This window comes from Thalassophryne amazonica, chromosome 15, assembly GCF_902500255.1.
Source record: "Thalassophryne amazonica chromosome 15, fThaAma1.1, whole genome shotgun sequence".
Classification (NCBI taxonomy): Eukaryota; Metazoa; Chordata; class Actinopteri; order Batrachoidiformes; family Batrachoididae; genus Thalassophryne; species Thalassophryne amazonica.
Window position 1 is genome coordinate 13735009 of NC_047117.1, and position 21555 is coordinate 13756563.

At 41.9% G+C, this 21555-nt stretch overlaps 1 protein-coding gene across 3 annotated transcripts in view; it reads right to left on the bottom strand.

Annotated features, from left to right (window-relative positions):
• The window catches only part of grin2ab (glutamate receptor, ionotropic, N-methyl D-aspartate 2A, b), a 320679-nt gene that overhangs the window by 72587 nt on the left and 226537 nt on the right, over window positions 1-21555 (bottom strand). For all 3 annotated transcript variants that reach the window (XM_034187352.1, XM_034187350.1, XM_034187351.1), the window contains 3 exons: window positions 3308-3474; window positions 3071-3205; window positions 2868-2967 (listed from right to left, as the gene is read on the bottom strand). In XM_034187352.1, coding sequence (XP_034043243.1) covers window positions 2868-2967; window positions 3071-3205; window positions 3308-3474 — 402 coding nt within the window. The remainder of the gene's footprint in view (window positions 1-2867; window positions 2968-3070; window positions 3206-3307; window positions 3475-21555) is intronic.

Consider the following 21555-nt stretch of genomic DNA (forward strand, 5'->3'; position numbering starts at 1 on the left):
TGAATCATGGCTCCAACACGAGAGATGTCAATTGAAACAAAGGAGAGGATTATCAAACTCTTAAAAGAGGGTAAATCATCATGCAATGTTGCAAAAGATGTTGGTTGTTCACAGTCAGCTGTGTCTAAACTCTGGACCAAATACAAACAACAAGGGAAGGTTGTTAAAGGCAAACATACTGGTAGACCAAGGAAGACATCAAAGCATCAAGACAGAAAACCTAAAGCAATATGTCTCAAAAATCGAAAATGCACAACAAAACAAATGAGGAATGAATAGGAAGAAACTGGAGTCAACGTTTGTGACCGAACTGTAAGAAACCGCTTAAAGGAAATGGGATTTACATACAGAAAAGCTAAACGAAAGCCATCATTAACACCTAAACAGAAAAAAACAAGGTTACAATGGGCTAAGGAAAAGCAAATCGTGGACTGTGGATGACTGGATGAAAGTCATATTCAGTGATGAATCTCAAATCTGCATTGGGCAAGGTGATGATGCTGGAACTTTTGTTTGGTGCTGTTCCAATGAGATTTATAAAGATGACTGCCTGAAGAGAACATGTAAATTTCCACAGTCATTGATGATATGGGGCTGCATGTCAGGTAAAGGCACTGGGGAGATGGCTGTCATTACATCATCAATAAATGCACACGTTTACATTGATATTTTGGACACTTTTCTTATCCCATCAATTGAAAGGATGTTTGGGGATGATGAAATCATTTTTCAAGATGATAATGCATCTTGCCATAGAGCAAAACTGTGAAAACATTCCTTGCAAAAAGACACATAGGGTCAATGTCATGGCCTGCAAATAGTCCGGATCTTAATCCAATTGAAAATCTTTGGTGGAAGTTGAAGAAAATGGTCCATGACAAGGCTCCAACCTGCAAAGCTGATCTGGCAACAGCAATCAGAGAAAGTTGGAGCCAGATTGATGAAGAGTACTGTTTGTCACTCATTAAGTCCATGCCTCAGAGACTGCAAGCTGTTATAAAAGCCAGAGGTGGTGCAACAAAATACTAGTGATGTGTTGGAGCGTTCTTTTGTTTTTCATGATTCCATAATTTTTTCCTCAGAATTGAGTGATTCCATATTTTTTTCCCCTCTGCTTGGTCTAAAAAGTAACCGTTACTGACTGCCACAATTTTTTTTCCTTATTTCTTATAGTGTTTCTTAAAGCCAGAAAGTTGCCATTTGAAATGACTTTAGTTTTGTGTCATGTCTGTGATCTGCTTTTTTCCTACAAAATTAAACAACTGAATGAACATCCACCGAGGCCGGTGATTCCATAATTTTTGCCAGGGGTTGTATATTACTTACTGAAGAAATTTGCACATTATCACTTACATGTATGTTTACAAGACTAAACACTTGAATACTTGCAATGTTCAGTCTACTGTGGTTGCACAAATGTTTTTTTTTTTTAAATAATGGTGGTGGTATTTATTTATTTGAAATTTTATATTTACTTCTTGTCATTTTTGAATTTTAATGCTCTGTTTTTTGTGGTATGGTTTTTGATATAGTTTTTACTGTGAAGCACTTTGGGCAGCTGCTGTTGTAAATGTGCTATATAAATAAAATTGACATTGACATTGACATGTTTGGTGCCATTGTTAATGCAAAATTATTTATTTGCAGCTGTTCTCAAAACATTAATAAATTATTATTAAAATAATAACTCAAAATTAATTTAATATTGAGTATTGAGAAGTTATTTTGGAAATAAAGAGAACCGTACTGAGTAATTCTGAATTATTTTTCATTTGGGGGGGGGGGGGTGCACCACAAAGCATTTGTGCTTAGGGAACCCAAATGGCTAGCCCCGGCCCTGAGTAGTCTTTAGTTTTTGCTCATGCTTCTTCATTGTTTCTCATCATTCCTCCCTACCTTGCTTCCTTTGATCCTTTTACCTTTTCCTAACATTCTTACTGCTTCACCGCATTTTTCACGAGTGTGTTTTCGAGTTGAGCTCTCAGCATTTCTTCATCCATCCAGCTGCAGCAACAGCAGCTTTTAAGGCAACATAAAGGAAATCATCTGATTTATGGTTGCAGTGTTCTTTCCTAAACTCATTTTGGGAACCCATTTCAAAGTCTGAGTCCACTGTTTGTCCACAAAGTAAAATGACCATTTGGACACATCTTAAACTGCGCAAAACTACAAATAATTTTGGACAAAGTTTCTCTGTGAACCACATGATGCAAACATCAAACACATCCAGCATACAAATCTGTCTGTCATTCTGCCTGAGTGTACTTTGTTTCTACATTTAGACAGTGACTGAGGATTTTAAAAAGCCTGTGGTGTAAAATAAATCAATAGATAAAAATCGAGAGAGAGTGTGAGAAAATAATAGATGAGTGATGGAAAAAATAAACGTTTGAGAGGCATTTGAGGGAAGGTAAGTAAGTGAAGGCTTTGATTTCCTTTTTAATGTGAGGGAAACATTTGAGCCGATTATACTTTGTGAATTATTTATACTGATATTTATGTGCTGTTGGGTAAAAAGTGACTTTTCTGCAATTCATTTTAAAAATCGATGCTCAAAGAACACTATCTAGAATACTGATATAAGGAAAGATGATGTTAGGTTAATGTGTGTCAGACATACAGTACAGTGGCTCCAAAATGTAATCTGAAATACAAACTCAACACTCTTTTAGCAATGAATGATGACATCAGAATGAAAAATATCTCCAAGAGTCTATTATCGGCTGGTGAGAATAAAGAAGATATGGAGAAAACAGATGATAGCAAATGACCCACAACAGCCTGGAATTAAATGTATTGCTTTGCCTGTTTTATTATATTCCTTACAAAGTGGCCACCTGTTACTACATATAAGAGCCTCCCGTTACCTCAGGGGTAAAGTCTGGGTTGCAAGTGGTTTGGCTGGACACGATCCAGATGTAGCCAGCTCCTACCAAGCCCAAGGAACGTGCTTCCTCCAGAATATACCTGGCAATGAGCAAAGGGAGCCACAGCGTCAATAATGAAAAAGTTAAAGTTGAAATGTGGAAGCGTAAGAGGAAGAAAAAACAAAACCGTAAACGAGACTCACTCTGCTTCATCTTTGGAGCAGTACAACAATATAACAGGACTCTGGATCCTCTTGAGGGCAATGTGTGATTTAGTGTGTTGGTCGCCGTCTGCAGAATCGAGAACCACAACACTCTGCAGGTCCCAGCGCACAAAGCTGTAACAACACACCAATAAACGATACAATGTGTTTCATCCAGAGAGTTACGGTGCAATAAATAACGGCGACGGATGGAAGCAACGTGTGAGGGTTCTTTACCTGTGATCCACAGTTATTTTCAGTGTGCTGATGAATTCCAGGTACCCGGGGAACTTGGACGTGACGATAGAAAAAACATGCCAGTCGTACTCCTCCATGATGGCGAGCATGAGCAGAGCCTCCTGCTGCAGGGCCGCGCCGAACTGGAAGAATGTGGACAACTCGTCCTGCAACAGCACACAGGACAGCAGCAGAGACCATCATTGCTTTTGTCCAACGCACAGTCGCTGCAAAGGCTGAGGCGAGACACACACAACCAGACCAAACAATTTCATGAGTAATTACATAAATTCGCTGGGAGGCAGCACTTAGGGAAACCGTTACACTGCTCCGCTCGAGATGTATTGACAGTTCTGAGAATGCGATGAACTTAAAGATAGAGAAAGAAAATTTTCAAAGCACCCATGCTGCAAAATCTTCTCATCTACAGTCAGTCAGCATGCTTATTATGTTAAGACGATAATAATAGTAATAATTTTGTCCAAGATAATGTTACACTGATCCACTGTCTACATTCATTTTCTAGCTAATGTTAGTGAGTGCAAAAAAATCTCATCTCTGCATCTTTTAATTATAGCATTATTACTAATAAATTCAAACAGTATGGCACTGGATGGTAAATCTCCCACAAGCATCATATCCTCAAAACTGAGTGACTGTGTACAAACGAGGGAAGCCACCAAGACAGTTCTGAAGGCATCCCATTAATATTCAGTGATTGAAGAGACTGCATAAAACAAATTCTGAAATAAACAAACAATGAACGAGAGAAAATGTGAAAGAGGAGCAGAGCTCTGCAGGTTCATTTCAAGCTTCAATCCAGAATATGTCGACAACAACTACAGGTGACATTACATTTCCATAACATAATTAATCAGGATTTAGTTAAAAACTATTTCCAGTTTCTTAAATGTGAACATTTGATGGTTTTTTATTCTCAATCACTCATCATTCATCTTTAACTGCTTATCCTGGATCGGGTTGCAGGGGCAACAGCTCTAGCAGGGGACCCCAAAGTTCCCTTTCCAGGCCACATTGACCACCTCTGACTAGGGGATCCCGAGGCATTCCCAAACCAGTGTGGAGATATAATCTCTCCACCTAGTCTTGGGTCTTCCCTGGGATCTCTTTCCAGCTGGACGTGCCTGGAACACCTCCCTAGGGAGGCGCCCGGGGGCATCCTGAACCACCTCAGTTGGCTCGTCTCAACACGAATGAGCAGCGGCTCTACTCAAAGCTCCTCACGGATGACCAAGCGTCTCACTCTATCTCTAAAGGTTAGTTGTCACCCTCAGCCACCCTCCTGAGGAGCCTCAATTTGACCTCTGGTACCCACAATCTAGTTCTTTCTGTTATGATCCAACCCAACAGTACGGTAGAGCGAATGCAATACCGTCTCTGGTGCACTGATTCTCCAGCCAATCTCACACTCCACTGTCCCCTCACTCATGAACAAGTTCCCAAGGTACTTGATCTCCTTCACATGGGGCAAGACCTCCTTCCCTACCTGGAGAAGGCAATCCATCGATTTCCTGCTGAGCACCATGTCCTCAGACTTAGAGATGCTGATCCTCATCCCAGCCGCTTCACACTCGCAAATAGGTGTTTTTCTATTCTGTGTCACTATAAAAAATAAAAAGCTGTATGGATTTGTGACCTTTGGCTTTGGAAAATGGTTGCATTTTCTCACATTTAACAGGCCCAATGATTAATCAAAACAACAATCAAGACATTCATCAATAATGCAAATAAAGAATTGCTACAGCACTAACAGCAACAGTATTGCTGGAAGCAGCTAAGCTGAATACTGATACCCTCCCTGATTATTACTGGCAAGTGTTCTGAATGATTGCACTGGATCAATACTTAAAATGTAAAGCAAGCGGAAAATCAGTAACTCATGAAAGCTGAACCCTTCTGGGGAACAATGAGTGGAAGAAATATGGTGTCATTTTAGAATCCTCCATATATTTACAGGATTATTTCAGGTTGCTTTGGAATCATGACTTAAAACAAAGCATGGACTAAACAGAACAAGAGCGGTGAGGGAATCAGACCCTCACCCACACTCATCTGTTCACCACTTCACCAGAGAAGCCAGCTGCATTCCCAAGGCATCAAATCATTTTTTTCTAAGTTGCTCTTGGTATCAAATACTGTCACTGAGGGTATTCCATCTAGGTATGAGACATGTCAGATGGAAACGTGTGGTGCTTTGCTACGCCAGCGGTTTCAGCAGTGAGAATACTGAAGCCTCCAGCAGGCTGGCTGTGTAACACTTCAACCATATTGATTTAGCACATGATTTTCACATCACGATGTTTGAATCTATGAAGGATGTGTGAATGCACGTTTCCCTAAAATGCCCTACAAGTGCCAATTGCACAGACTTTTATTTTTGGCTCCATACACCATCACAATGGAGTTGAAACAACACAATCAAGATGTGACCTGAAGAGTAGATTTTCATCATTAAATGAAAGGGTTGAACAAAATGATCACATTAACTATTAGGTATTCAAGTCAGTATTAAAAACAGTGGTTGACCCAGTTGCCAGGTATGACGCAGTCTTCCAAAAAGCTGTGATTGGCTGTCACAAAAAGTACGAGAAAGAAACAAATGCACTCCACACTCCTAGTTACAGTAGTGTTCAGAATAATAGTAGTGCTATGTGACTAAAAAGATTAATCCAGGTTTTGAGTATATTTCTTATTGTTGCATGGGAAACAAGGTACCAGTAGATTCAGTAGATTCTCACAAATCCAACAAGACCAAGCATTCATGATATGCACACTCTTAAGGCTATGAAATTGGGCTATTAGTAAAAAAAAAAAAAAAAAGTAGAAAAAGGGGGTGATCACAATAATAGTAGCATCTTCTGTTGATTCTACAAACTCAAAACTATTATGTTCAAACTGCTTTTTAGCAATCCTGTGAATCACTAAACTAGTATTTAGTTGTATAACCACAGTTTTTCATGATTTCTTCACATCTGTGAGGCATTACTTTTGTTGGTTTGGAACCATGATTTTGCCCGTTTACTAGTGTGCTTGGGGTCATTGTCTTGTTGAAACACCCATTTCAAGGGCATGTTCTCTTCAGCATAAGGCAACATGACCTCTTCAAGTATTCTGACATATCCAAACTGATCCATGATACCTGGTATGCAATATATAGGCCCAACACCATAGTAGGAGAAACATGCCCATATCATGATGCTTGCACCACCATGCTTCACTGTCTTCACTGTGAACTGTGGCTTGAATTCAGAGTTTGGGGGTCGTCTCACAAACTGTCTGTGGCCCTTGGACCCAAAAAGAACAATTTTACTCTCATCAGTCCACAAAATATTCCTCCATTTCTCTTTAGGCCAGTTGATGTGTTCTTTGGCAAATTGTAGCCTCTTCTGCACGTCTTTTATTTAACAGAGGGACTTTGCGGGGGATTCTTGCAAATAAATTAGCTTCACACAGGCGTCTTCTAACTGTCACAGCACCTACAGGTAACTCCAGACTGTCTTTGATCATCTTGGAGCTGATCAATGGGTGAGCCTTTGCCATTCTGGTTATTCTTCTAGAATCTCTATTTTTTTTGTCCATTTTAAAGCATTGGAGATCATTGTAGATGAACAGCCTATAATTTTTTGCTGCGTATAGGTTTTCCCCTCTCCAATCAACTTTTTAATCAAACTATGCTGTTCTTCTGAACAATGTCTTGAACGTCCCATTTTCCTCAGACTTTCAAAGAGAAAAGCATGTTCAACAGGTGCTAGCTTCATCCTTCCCCTAGGGGACCACCTGATTCACACCTGTTTGTTCCCACAAAATTGACGAACTCACTGACTGAATGCCACACTACTATTATTGTGAACACCCCCATTTTCTACTTTTTTTTTTTTTTACTAATAGCCCAATTTCATAGCCTATAGAGTGTGCATATCATGAATGCTTGGTCTTGTTGGATTTGTGAGAGTCTACTGAATCTACTGGTACCTTGTTTCCCATGTAAGAATAAGAAATATACTCAAAACCTGGATTAATCTTTTTAGTCACATAGCACTACTATTATTCTGAACACTACTGTATGAATGGACAGTAAAATCAACCATATAACCTGGACTGTATTAAGAAATGTGTAAACATGAAAATAATTTTATGTCATGATGATAAAACTTAGCAAATTAAATGAATTGTTACACAGCTTCAAAATTTTTGAACGTGCCTCATTCACATGCTTATTATTATATTGATTATCTTATTGTTATGTTTACTCTCCATGCTGGTAATTTTACAACTTAATGTATTTGATATTAATGTTGGATGCAGACTCAGCTGTCAGCAATTCATATGATTGCTGGCACCCTCATAAAAAGTGGTTTGATTTGGCAGAATGACCAAAACAATGAATGAAATGGATACAAAAAAAAGCAGTGCCTGCTGTTGGCACAGCTTGTGGAGTAGAATAAAAAAGTTTTCAGAGGTATGTTAGGTCCCAGGATTATGGCACAAGGGAGGAGGCAGATTTGGGAGTGCATTGCACATGCATATTGTGTATGCAAGAGACCAAGTGGAAGGGAAGTAGTAAGGCCAGGACCTTGGGGGGAGAGATCAGGTTGTTGTATCATGGTGAGAATAGGAAGAGAAATGGTGTTGAGGTCATTTTAAAAGAAGAGTATGCTGAGAGTGTGTTGGAAGTTAAGCAAGTGTCTGACAGGGTGATGAGACAGGGTGATGAAGTTGGAAATTGAAGGGGTGATGATCAATGTCATCAGTGCATATGTCCCACAGGTAGGTTGCAAGACAAAAGAAAAAGAAGATTTCTGGAGTGAGTTAGATGAGGTGGTGGAGAGTGTCCCCCAGCATGAAAGAGTAGTGATAGGAGCAGACTTCAATGGGTATGTTGGCGAAGGGAACAGAGGTGATGAGGAAGTACTGGGTAGATGTGACATCAAGGACAAGACTGTGGAAGGACAGATAGCAGTTTGATTTTGCAAAAGAAGATGGAAATGGCTGTGGTGAATACCTATTATAAGAAAAAGGAGGAGTATTGGATAATATATAAGAGTGGAGGAAGGTGCACACAGGTGGACTACATTCTTTGTAGGAGATGGAAGTGAAAAACATTGGAGGTGGTGTCAGGAGAGAGTGTAGCTAGACAGCACAGGATGGTGGTTTGTAGGATGACTTTAGAGGTGAAGAAGAAGAAGAAGAAGAAAGTGAGAGCTCAACAAAATATCAGATTGTGGAAGTTGAAGGAGTAAGACGTGAAATTCAGTAATCAGACGACAGAGGTAGTGGATGGAGGGGAAGCAGTTTTGGACAACTGGAAAAGTACTGCTGATGTGGTGAGGGAGACAGTTACAAAGGTCCTAGGTGTGACATTTGGACAGCGCAAGGAAGACAAGAAGACTTGGTGGTGGAACAAAGATATCCAGGAAAGCATAAGGAGAAAGAGGTTGGCGAAAAAGAATTAGGATAGATGAAGAAAGTAGACAGGAGATGCAGCATAATGCAAATGCAAAGAGAAGTGGCAAAAGCTAAGGAAAGGCATATAGTGAGCTGGACAAGAAGATGAACAGTAAGGAAGAAGAAATGGACTTGTACTGATTGGCAAGACAAAGGGACAACAAAAATGTGTACAAATTATTTTTTTTATTTTAAACAAATCCCAAATTAAGGAGCTGATAATACAGAAAAACAGTGTGACTTTTACTCTAACACTTCTTTTATCCATATTGCTGATGTTATTTGTTTAAAGTTTAATTGTTATTTGTTGTGGTGGTGACCAGAGTGGATGACCGACCAACTGAGCTGGGTCTGGTGGAACCTGCTCCCGTGAAGAGTCTTGGGTCGACTTTGTTGTGATCTGGCGCTATATATAAATGTAATTCTGAAATGGAATTGAAATTATATAGTTTTTTTCCTCTTTAAGAGGCAGCTTTTGACAGGTGCGACTTATACTCTGGAAAATACAGTATGTGGACTGGAGAAACTAGTGGAGCAGCTTGAGTCTTCCATGTGCGCTATGGCAGAACAAACCTGAAATTTGACATCTTTTAAGAAAAACCTAAACAACTCTTTCTTGCCTCAAGGTTCGAGACCTAGCTCTCCAGCAAATGTGATTGAAAGCTATTTGTGTATTTTTGGTCTGCTGAGAACAAACAGACAAATGAGGCAGAAAATGTTTTGTTCTAGGAATCTAGGTTGAGTTAAATTTTTTTTAAATCTGAGCAAAAATCTTAAAATCTGAGGGTTACCTTGTGAAAAATGTTGAAGGAGCTCTAGCAAACAAACTTTTCCTGTATATTTGTATTGTCAATTGTGCTGTTAGTCTGGCACAAACAGAGGGTCACCCCTTTGAGTCTGGTCTGCTTGAGGTTTCTTCCTCAAATCATCAGAGGGAGTTTTTTCTTACCACTGTCACCTGTGTGCTTGCTCTAGGGGTTGGTAAGATTAGACCTTACTTGTGTAAAGCACCTTGAGGCAACTTTGTTGTGATTTGGCGCTATATAAATGAAATAAATTGAATTGAAATTGAAACAGGCAGGAATCTATAAGGATCTGATCACAAAACCTTACATCCTCTGGAGGGCAGGGAGAGGGTAATGAAACCTAAAGTGAGTGTGAAATAAGTTGCTAATAATTGCAGAATGTATGTTTGCATAAAGTGTAGACTGAGTTTCTCCTCGGAAACAACAAAAGACAGCGGTACTGCTTCTACGAGAGGAGAGAGAGAGATAGAGGAAGGAGAAGACAAAGAAAACAACAAAAAAGGCTGAGGGGAGAAGAAGAAAAATGGCTCCACTCTTCTGAGTGAGACAGATACCTGCTGCAGCGAGAGGAGGGGAGGAAAGAAGTGTGAGTCTTGGGAAAGAAACTGAAGAAAACACAAACATCAAACCTCTTCACAAGGTTTACCACCCCCCGAATACACACACACACACACACACACACACACACACACACACACACACACACACACACACACACACACACACACACACCACACACACACACACACACACACACACACTATTGCAGCACCACCAGAGAAGGCATCAAAGAACGTGACTCACAAAACATCAAAGTCATCATAAACACACGTGGAAAATCAGCTGTCAGCTCCGGTCTCTGCAGACACACACACTCTCATGTTTGACATGCATGTGTGCATGCGTGCATGCGTGCAAACTTTATACAGTGGCTTGAGTCCCGTGCCTTCGTTTAACGAAAAGCCCTCCGCTCTGGCCATCACACTCGGAAGCGGCTCCTGCAGAGATTTAACTCCCCTGCCTTGAATGGTACAAAAGGCAGAGAAGTGGGAAGCAGAGAGGATGAAATTGCACTTCAAAAGGACTGAACTCGCTGATTCCATCTCTTTGTGTTTTTCTGTATCTGTTACTTTACACTTCACTCAGGTTCAGTAAGAAGAAAAAAAAAGCTCCCTCTGTGGCACCAGGCACGTCCTCACTTATGCCAAAAAAAACAGACATTAGCATAATTCTGCTCAAACGCCCTCTCAGACCCTCAATATACAAATGCACGTACATGTGCACGCGTGCACAACACTCCCAGTTAACTTAACCTAAGAGGAGGAGTTACAGAGAGTCAGGTTTATTTTAAGATTCCAAAGTTTTTGCAGTCACAAGTCACTGCAGGAAACCCAAAATAAAGCTGCCATAACTGTGCTTACAGCTTGCAGTCACTTTGTTTATATTTGGGCTTTGAATTGTCCTTTTAGGAACACAAATGACAAAGAGTTCGGCTTTTGACAAGTGGTGTAACACACCATAATTTATCCATAATTCGTACAGACACCATGCCACAGTTCAGCACTCATACAGAGCATCCAGAAAGTATTCACAGAACTGAAATTTTCCACATTTTTTATGTTCCAGCCTTATTCAAAAATGGATTAAATTCATTTTTTCCTCTCAAAATTCTACACACAATAGCCCATAATAACAATGTGAAAAAAACTTTTTTTTAAAGATTTAAGAGATTTAAGATTTTAAGATTAAAGAGTTTCTACAGCTTAATTAGAGTCCACCTAGGGTAAATTCAGTTGATTCGTCATGATTTGGAAAAACACACACCTGTCTACTTATAAGGTCCACAGTTGACAGTGCATGTCAGAGCACAAACCAAGCACGAAGTCAAAGGAATTGTTTGTAGACCTCTGAGACAGGATTGTTTCAAGGCACAAATCTGGGGAAGGCTACAGAAACATTTCTGCTGCTTTGGAGGTCCCAGTGAGCACAGTGGCTTCATCATTTGTAAATGGAAGAAGTTTGGATCCACCAGGACTCATCCTAGAGCTGGCCGCCCATCTAAACTGAGCAACTGGGGGAGAAGGACCTTAGTCAAAGTCTGTTGGTCACTCTGTCCGAGCTCCAGCATTCCTCTGTGGACAGAGGAGAACCTTCCAGAAGGACAACCATCTCTGCAGCAATCCACCAATCAGGCCTGTATGGTAGAGTGGCCATACGGAAGCCACTCCTTCGTAAAAGGCACATGGCAGCCCACCTGGAGTTGCCAAAAGGCACCTGAAGGGCTCTCAGACCATGAGAAATAAAATTCTCTGGTCTGATCAGACAAAGATTGAACTCTTTGGTGGAAATGCCAGGCGTCATGTTTTGAGGTAACCAGGCACCATCCCTACAGTGACAGCATCATGCTGTGGGGATGTTTGTCAGCGGCAGGAACTGGGAGACTAGACAGGATTGAGGGAAAGATGAATGCAGAAATGTACAGAGACATTATGGATGAAACCTGCTCCAGAGCGCTCTTGACCTCAGACTGAGATGACGGTTCATCTATCAGCAGGACAATGACCCTAAACACACAGCCAAGATATCAAAGGAGTGGCTTCAGGACAGCTTCTCTTATTGTGCACCTGTTTTATGGAATGACCTCTCTACATAGATAAAACAGTCAAATTCTGTAGAGACATTCAAGTCCAGACTTAAGATGCATTTATTCTCCCTCTCGTATGGCTAGCATACTGGCATAGTATGTACTATGCTTCCTATCTTTTTAAATTAATTTTATTAGCCATGGAACAGGTCTTGGCCTCACCTCAGGGGAGGTGATAGTCTAGTGGTTAAGCGTTGGGCTTGAGAATCAGAGGATCCTCTGTTCAAATCCCAGCCTGACCGGAAAATCACTAAGGGCCCTTGGGCAAGGTCCTTAGTCCCCTAGTTGCTTCCGGTGGGTAGTGAGTACCTTGTAAAGCAGCACCCTCACATCTGGTTGAATGTGAGGCATTCGTTTGTAAATCGCTTTGAGCATGTGATGCAGATGGAAAATTGCTATACAAATGCAGTCCATTTACTTCATCTAAATTTCGGGTTGGTTAGAAAAGCTTAGGGCTAGCGGCCTGCGATCACCTGAGTATTCTCTCTGCATTCCTGTCGATTTACTGATGATGAATTGTACCTAAGGGCCCTGTCCCACTGTGGAGAGGATTAATTGCGCATGAATTGAGTATACAAAGTACGGGCGTTCATTGTCGTCCACAACAAAAATGGCCAAAAACGACAAATGTCCCAGTATGAATTACGGATATATTAATAATATATAGCGAATATATGATGAACAATCACGGTTGTATAATGCATGTAGTGAGGAAACGGATCCGATGCATTGCGATTATCATTACGGGTGTATTATGATGCATCGCGCACGTGTTGCGCGTGCACAGCATCTGCATTGTGGTCATAAATGAAGCACACTCGCTCCTTTTGGCATCACTATTCACACCAACAATACAGCCTCTGGAGCATTTGCTGGACTTGGACAAGTTGATTGGAATAAAGAAGCAGTGAACAGGGCGAGTGGTGATGTCAGCGGATCGCATCAGAGCGCAGCTCCTCTGAACGATTATGACAAGAAGTTAAAACTGTTATAAACATAGGAATAAATACTGTAACAGTTGCAGACAAGGAAAGACACGCAACTGTTTTATCAAGCCTTGACAATGTAAACAAGTCAAATAATTACCTTTTTAGACGGCTCAAAATGCTTTCTGCAGCGTGCACGCGTGCGAACGGCCCAGCTGGAGCGTCCTCTGTGATGCAGGAGGTGATTAGAGCCGTTTTCAACAGGCATTTTGCAGAATAAAATGATTAATCTGCCACAAATAATTATTTATAAATATGGGCAGCATCCAGCGCAGCGCGCGTGGCAGCCGGTAGAACAAAGAACGGCGTCCAGCTGTGAACACAGCGCATCTGATTTGCATCCGCCGCAAATCAGATGCAAAGCAATCATAATAAAATGCTTTATTCGTGGCCAATCTGTATGCAGTCGCTACAACTTATTTTAGTTCGTGATGTGGACATGATGGGCACGCAAAATATCCATTTTACACACTGTCCCAGTCCACTGCCAAGCCGCATATCCCTGTCAGTGCGGATATCAGCAGATGACGGCGAATACAGTGCATAGATTGAGTATGTACTGTGTATGTATTGAGTATGTATCGCGTATGCAAGGCGGATGTCATCCGCAGCCAAAATTTTGTGCAGCTCAAAAATCCTGGTAACGGAAAAACGTGCCTCTGTGGATAATTGTGGATGTGTGTGGGTGTCGGCCGACTCATAGAAGCATGTTTCACGCATATTGCAGATGTTAAGTGAGTATGAGCCAATTTTGTGCACAATCCATATGCAAATCCTCCTAAACGCCAGTGGGACAGGGCCCTTAGGTTGAGTTTTTCCAGCCGACTGATTCTGCTCTTTTTCTCTCTGTCCGAGGTACTGATGGCATCACACAAGATTGACAGCTGCAAACCACAGTGTGCTGGACTGACCACAACATGCCATGCCTGAAGCTGGTGCAGCACAGTGCAGTCTATAACCGTTGCCGCAGTGACAGGCCCACTGACAGCATGATGGATGAACGCTGGCCGTGCACCCCAGGGAGCTGTATGACCCCTGCCTGCTTGCATGGTCATCTCACAATTGCACCTTGTTTTTGATGTTGTTTGATTTCCTGTTTCTCTTTCATCAGCTTGTAAAACTTTGTGAACACGTTGTAACTATTGAGTCTGGTCTGCTTCAGGTTTCTTCCTCAATATCATCAGAGGGAGTTTTTCCTTAGCACTGTTGCTTTTTTTTTTTCCATTTGCCTTGAATTTCCTTCTACAAGAGTGCAGTGGGCCCCAGACCCGGGGTCTAAAGCTGCACCCTTAACATTACTGACTTTGTATCCGAGGGGCTCTCTTCAAGATGGTGACCCTTCCTCTCCTCAAATACTGCCTTTGATCTCCTGCCCGACTTCTCAAGTTTGAGTAAGCGGAGCAGTGAGAGATCTTTTTCTTCTCCCCAGTGGACCAATTACAATGATGCAGTTTCACTGGATTCTTTTAGCCCATTGATGGTGTTGTTGCTGGGGTCCAGGATCAGAACTATCTGGTGGATGACACTGCTGATCTGGTGGATAACCCAGCTGAGTGCTGCTACAGAGGAGATGTCTCCCCACAGCACTGGGAGAAGTTGCATCATTTTCTTCATACGCCCTGGTGCCTAGGCGCTTTGTGGAGGTTTTAGTTGGGGTTGTTTCTTTTGAAACATCCTCATACCAAGATCTCTCCTGGCAAACCCCTTCACAGTGGGACCGAGGACACTCGATGTTGCCTGTGTGCTTGCTCTAGTGGTTGGTAAGGTTAGACCTTACTTGTATGAAGTGTCTATTGCCTTTGTTGTGATTTGGTGCTATATAAATGAAATAAATTGCAATGAAATTGAACTGAATTTAAGAAAATTTTGCACAAATTGTGTCTGACCCCCAAAATGTCCTTAAGCATAAGGAAGGAAACAATTAGCAATAACAAAAATAAAAGTGATTATTATAATTATTATTGTTGCAATAGTCTAGAAATCAAATAGTTTTTTGAATAAATATGCATTTAAAAACAAAAACAAACAGGTATACAGAGCTTCTTTTCACAGTTTTCAGGCATTGCAAATATTGAAATCTTTTTTCTACTCAATACACTTCAAAGTAAACCTGCTTCTTTTTAAAAAAATACAGAGGCAGCTTCTAGCTGTTTTGTCTCCTTTCAATCTTCTTTCTGCTTTCATGAATTTCATACATTTTTCAAGGGGAGGAGGGTCTTCAGTTTTGTGGGGGTCAGGGTCTCATTGCTGCTTTATGCAGATGATGTGGTCCTGTCAGCTTCATCGGACTGTGACTTCCAGCACTCACTGGATCGGTTCACAGCCAAGTGTGGAGCAACTGGGATGAAGATCAGGACTCTAAATCTGAGGCCATGGTTCTCAGCAGGAAACCTTTAGATTGCTTACTCCGGGTAGGGCATGAGGTCTTGCTCCAAGTGAAGGAGTTCAAGTATCTGAGTCTTGTTCAAGAGTGAGGGAAAAATGGAGCGTGAGATTGCCTGAGAATCGGTGCAGCAGGGGCGGTATTGCATTTTCTCTACCACACTGTTGAAAGGTGAAGCTCTCAATCTATGAGTCAATCTTCTTTCCTGCTCTCACTATGGTCATGAGGGTTGGGTCATGACTGAAAGAACTAGATTGTGGGTACAAGGGGCCAAAATGGGCTTCCTCAGGAGAGTGGCTGGTGTCTCCATTAGAGACAGGGTGAGAAGCTCAGTCATTCTTGAGGAGCTCAGAGTAGAGCCTCTGCTTCTTCACGTTGAGAGGAGCCAGCTGAGGTGGTTTGGGCATCTGGTAAAGATGCCTCCTGGGCACCTCCCTAGGGAGATGTTCCAGGCACATCCAGCTGGGGGGAGACCCTGGGGAAGACCCAGGACCAGGTGTAGCGATTATATCTCCACACTGGCCTGGGAAACCTCGGGGATCCCCCAGTCAGAAGTGGCAAATGTGTCCTGGAGCAAACCGTTTCACGCAACCCTGATTCCCAGTGCATCACCAGAGAACCCGAAGTGCACAACTACATCCACACAAAGACAACATGTCAGATGGGGTCACTATGTGGATGTCTTCAGATAGATGTGCTAAAGAAGAGAAAGAGGACAGGAAAGAAGAGTAGAGCACAAGAAGCATAGACAAGAGGAGTGGAGCACAGAGTAGAATGGAGCACAGTAAAGTAGGGAAGACAGGTTCGATCAGAGATGAGAGGACTCAAGAAGAGAGAAGAAAATAGAAGATTAGACAAGAGAACATAAATGTTGAGAAGGGGAAAGGAGGAGACTGGGACGGAAACTAGCAGAGGAAAATAAGGGAGGAGAACTTGGGGATATGGAAAGGAAAAGAAAAAAAAATCAAGAACATGACAGGAGAGTAATAGTGAATATGATATGAGGGGGTGGAAAGGACAGAACAGGAGAGGAAAATGGGAGAGGAAGGGAGAAGGCAGGAAAAAAAATAGAAGAGTCAAGGATGGGAAAAGGGAGAAGAGAAAAATAGGAGAGGAGCGGTCGGGAGAAGAGAGAAGGTGGGATTGTAGCAGAGGGAATGTGAGGATTTGACAGGAATTGAAAGAGAGAAGATGGGAAAGGAAACAGAGGACAGGACAAGGGAGAAGGGAAGCGATAGCAGGGAAGAAGTCGGATGAAGAGAGAAGATGGGAGCGCAGGAAAAGGAATGTGAGCACTGGAAGGAATGTGGAAAGGAGAACAAGGGAAATATGGGAGAGGAAAACAGGAGGAGAGAGGATGGGGGACACAGGATGTGTGGAGAGGAAGGGATGTGAATGGAGTGTAGAAGAGAAGAAACGTGAGAAGGAAGAAGTTAGAGAAAGGAGGAGGGGTGAGGAGAGACATTTTTCCAAGAGCTAAGTGGAGAATAACGGTAGTTGAGAGTGTTTTTAGACGACTGCAGAGGGAAAGAGGGAGAGGATATTCACTAGAGTGGTTTCCTGAATTATAAAAGAAGAAAAGAGATGTTGACGCAGACCTGCATCTTCTCATCAAATCACGCAAGTCCACAGATGAATATGCAATCATTACAGCACGTACGCAAACAGATTTCCACATTCTCAGATTCACTAATAACATCATTTAGACAAATGCAGGGAACGTCAAGCAACGCGCAAACACACATGCGCTTATGCACACACAAAGATGCCTAAAACAGCTTTACCTCGTGAGGGAGCACGGCAATAAATAATACACCACCAAAACTAAGTCAGTGGTTTTATTCCCTCTCTCTTACACATACACTCACACAAACACACACACGTGCGATTTAATGTCAAATCAAATCTTTGTTTACAGCAATCAGATTAAGAAAATATGGAAGTTTGGAGGGAGCAGCACAGATCTGGACTAAACGTAAAGAACAGTCACACTATCAGGAACGGGCAGGAGAAAGAACCATGTGGAAGAGATGTGTGAGCTGCAGGGGAGGAGCCGAGCGCGTTGGGCGACTGAAGACAGAGCCGCGGGACCAAAAGAAAGAAACACTAATTAAGAATGTGGGAAAGAGCAGAAGATGAGAGGGCGGCACAAAGGAAGAGGACGCAGCTACCGCTGTTGTAACGAGAAGCAAGAGGTGATGAGGGCAGCGATGTGCAATGTCAATATTTAAAGCAGATGGAGCAGATACGTGTTGGCCCGACAAAGTCAGCTAAGTAACCCCGCCCCCAACTAAAACCTGCACAAAGGTCAAACAAACTAGTATTGCAAAATAAACCAGCAAACTAAGCAAGATCGAGGGTTTGACACACAAAATACATCAAATGCAAAAGCAAAAACACATCACAATACTAGTTCAACAAATGCAATTTTACAGAATAAAAGCCTGCCCAAAGCACTGAAGGAAGATTAAAGATGGCGCTACTCTCTTTAAATTTGACATCATATACTGCCCCTCCTGAGCCTGGTTCTGCTGGAGGTTTCTTCCTGTTAAAAGGGAGTTTTTCCTTCCCACTGTCGCCAAGTGCTTGCTCACAGGGGGTTGTTTTGACCGTTGGGGTTTTTCTGTAATTATTGTATGGCTTTTTCCTTACAATATAAAGCGCCTTGGGGCAACTGTTTGTTGTGATTTGGCGCTATATAAATAAAATTTATTTGATTTGATTTGATTTCAGTGACTAAACACAACGGCAAAGGTTATGGCAACTTTCTGCACAGAGGACAGTAAACAAAAAGCAAACGAGAGCCGCACTCACTGTGAGTCCACCAGATCTAGATCTCTAGTTGGCCTCGGAAGCAACTAAGATTGCTGGACAAATGTTGCATGTGACGCCAGAATATGAGAAGATAAGTGAGGAATCAACGGACCTGGTTCTGTCCTGTAGATCAAGACTACGATCCATGCTGTCAATTGCTAGAAGGACTCATCTCCAGAAAAGTATCTGCATGGCATGAAATTGTGGAACTTGTAGAGACTAACTGATCTGGGCAGTGATGTTTCTACCTCTTGGTCCTTACCATTTGAGATTCACCAATGAATGGGAGGAACTTATGGAATGTTGAGTCTGCTGGAGTCTTACAGGAAATGAAGTTCAAGTCTTTAGTAGGGATTGGACATCTAATCGTAATAGTCGACTACAAGTAGCTAACATCCGACTAGTCGACTATTATTTAGTCGACTAGTTGAAAGCCATTTATTAAGCTCATTTAAACCTTAAAAGAATAGACCTGCTGGAGCTGTCATCACTCCTTTCACTCAGGGAAGAAAGTGTGTGAATCTCGGCAGGTGAATTAGTCCGCTCAAACGGGTAGTCTTAGCCTAGTTACTGAATGCAGGTTTTGTCTTCATGCTAATGTTGCTTTTTGCATTTGTTATTTTGTGCTTGTATTTGTTCAAATAAATGTCACATTTGAGTTTCACAATAAAGATTTGAATTGTCTTAACCCTCTGGGGTCCGAGGGCATTTTTGGACAGTTCACTCGCCAGGCATAAATGTTTTATTATTGCTGTTAACAGCTCTCCCTGCATCCCACAATCAAGTTTTATGTCTTTTTTCAGAACAACCTGTGCTTTCATAATATATATGCTTTTGTTGTGTTTTATAAGTGTAATAAAGGTTTACAATCAAAAATAAGCAAGGAAAAAGTAAAGCAGAAAATAATTTTCCACACACATTTATTCAAAACACACAGCAAACTATAATAAACAACTGTTTTGACACTTTATAAAGGTAATTTAAGGTCTTGTGTGACAGACTGTACAACAAAAAGGTTCAAACAAGAAACACAAATGCACATTTTGAACAATATATACAAAATGGTCTATGCGTTTTTTTGTCTTCATGGTAAAAGCAACAGAGTTATCCAGTAACATTCACATGCAAACTAGTGGAGCAATCCTGATAGTTACACACTCTTTGTTTGAGCACGTGAGATTGTCATCAGAGGCTCTCCGTCTGCTCCGTCTACTTTCACTGATCGCTGTGCATAATGGCGCAGGGCGCATTTGGAGCCCAATAGTATGTAGTCATTGGAGGACCCAGGGGCTATTCAAATGGGCCAACTAGTAACATACCACTCCTGAAAACGATCTTTGGCTTTTCATGTGAGGGAAATCTGCCCTACGATTGGATTTTGGAAAACCATGTGACGGTGAACCAATTCCGACTGGACACTCACATTGCGCACGTCATCACACAGCTTCTATGACAAATGCAAAGATGGCCGATGGCTGGCTCGAAAATCTGCAGAGTTAACTTTTCATCAAAAAACTAAGTTTCTATCTCATATCATTAAAAAGGTATTTATAATTTAGTAAAGCTTGGTCTTAGACGTCGTATAACTCATTCAATGTCACATTTATTCGGCAACTACTTGACTAGTTGATGACTAATGGTACCCGACTAGTCAACTAAAGATTTTCATTAGCTGTCCCAGGTGCTTCCTATGGTAAATGTATGCTTCTGAGTCTTGGACAGTATCCAGTGACCAAAGATGACAACTAGAGCCTTCGGTAGTAGATCTCTTTGAAGGACCCTTGTGTACCGATGGCATGACTTTGCGTCAAGCGAATAGTTACTTAGGGAGACTCATGATGAGGAGTATCACTTACATTGTGAGGGTCCATCCTACATTTGGTCATGTGCTGCATTTCTTAGTGCATCATCCAACGCACTGGTGCTTCAGTGGTGAGACACCAGTGGCTGGAGAAGGCCACAGGGACATACACATCTGCCTGCTATGACAGATAGATGACTACTTTCAAGAGGTGGGAATGGGCTGTTGCTCTGCTGGGTGGTTGTCATCCAAGACACAAAGTGGTTCCATGGTGTAATGAATGTGGCAAAATCTAAGAGCAGTGCATGCTCCCAAACTTGAGCTGGCCTAGTTTTATTTGACGGTCAATAAATTCCTCACTGATCTGCACTGCCGTCTCTGTAAGACCCTCAATACCTGCCACGCCTCCTGTTCTTCCCACCATCCTCAGTCACCTAACCACACAGCTGCTGATCACCACCTCATTAGCCATACGCTACGTATAGTGGTAACCAAATACTCACCTATTGTCAGATTGTCATGCCTTCCTATCCAGTTTTTGCACTGTGTAATTTCTCCATCACCAAACCAGTGACAGTTTTCTTTTTGTTGAAAGACCTTCCATTTTTTCATAGATGTGTCGGATCACAGATCACCTCACCTTTGCACGTCCATTTTTGAAATTGCTAACCCCAATTTGTATGCATATTGTTGGACCATTGTCTGGATTGTGGACTGTTTATCTTTTGAAAGACTATCAATGTTGTGGCTGGCGTGCCTGGCTGGCTTTTGTTTGTCTTCTGTTCTGTCTTTTGGTTTTCCTTCCAGGTGGTGCACATTTGGGACTGAGTGGCTGTGTGGCTGAGTTACCAGGACCTCACCCTGATCACCTGAGGCTGATCAGGTGCGGCTCGTCAGGACTCACAGCTGTGGTGCATCTACACGGATTGGAACATGGTGGCATTTAAGTCTGGAGTACACAGTGTGTATTTGCCAGAGACTCAACCTTGTGACCAGACGGGTGAGATCGTCGTCTCGAGAGCCATCTCATTGGTGGCCTGCTCCCAGACCACCAATAACTAGCAAAAATCTATTTAAGCATAAAAATTCAAAAAGAAAAAATAATAGAGCACCTTCAATTGCACCACAGACTAAAACAGTTAAATGTGGTCTATTAAACATTAGGTCTCTTTCTTCTAAGTCCCTGTTGGTAAATGATATAATAATTGATCAACGTATTGATTATTCTGCCTAACAGAAACTTGGTTACAGCAGGATGAATATGTTAGTTTAAATGAGTCACACCCCCGAGTCACACTAACTGTCAGAATGCTCGTAGCACGGGCCGGGGCGGGGAGGATTAGCAGCA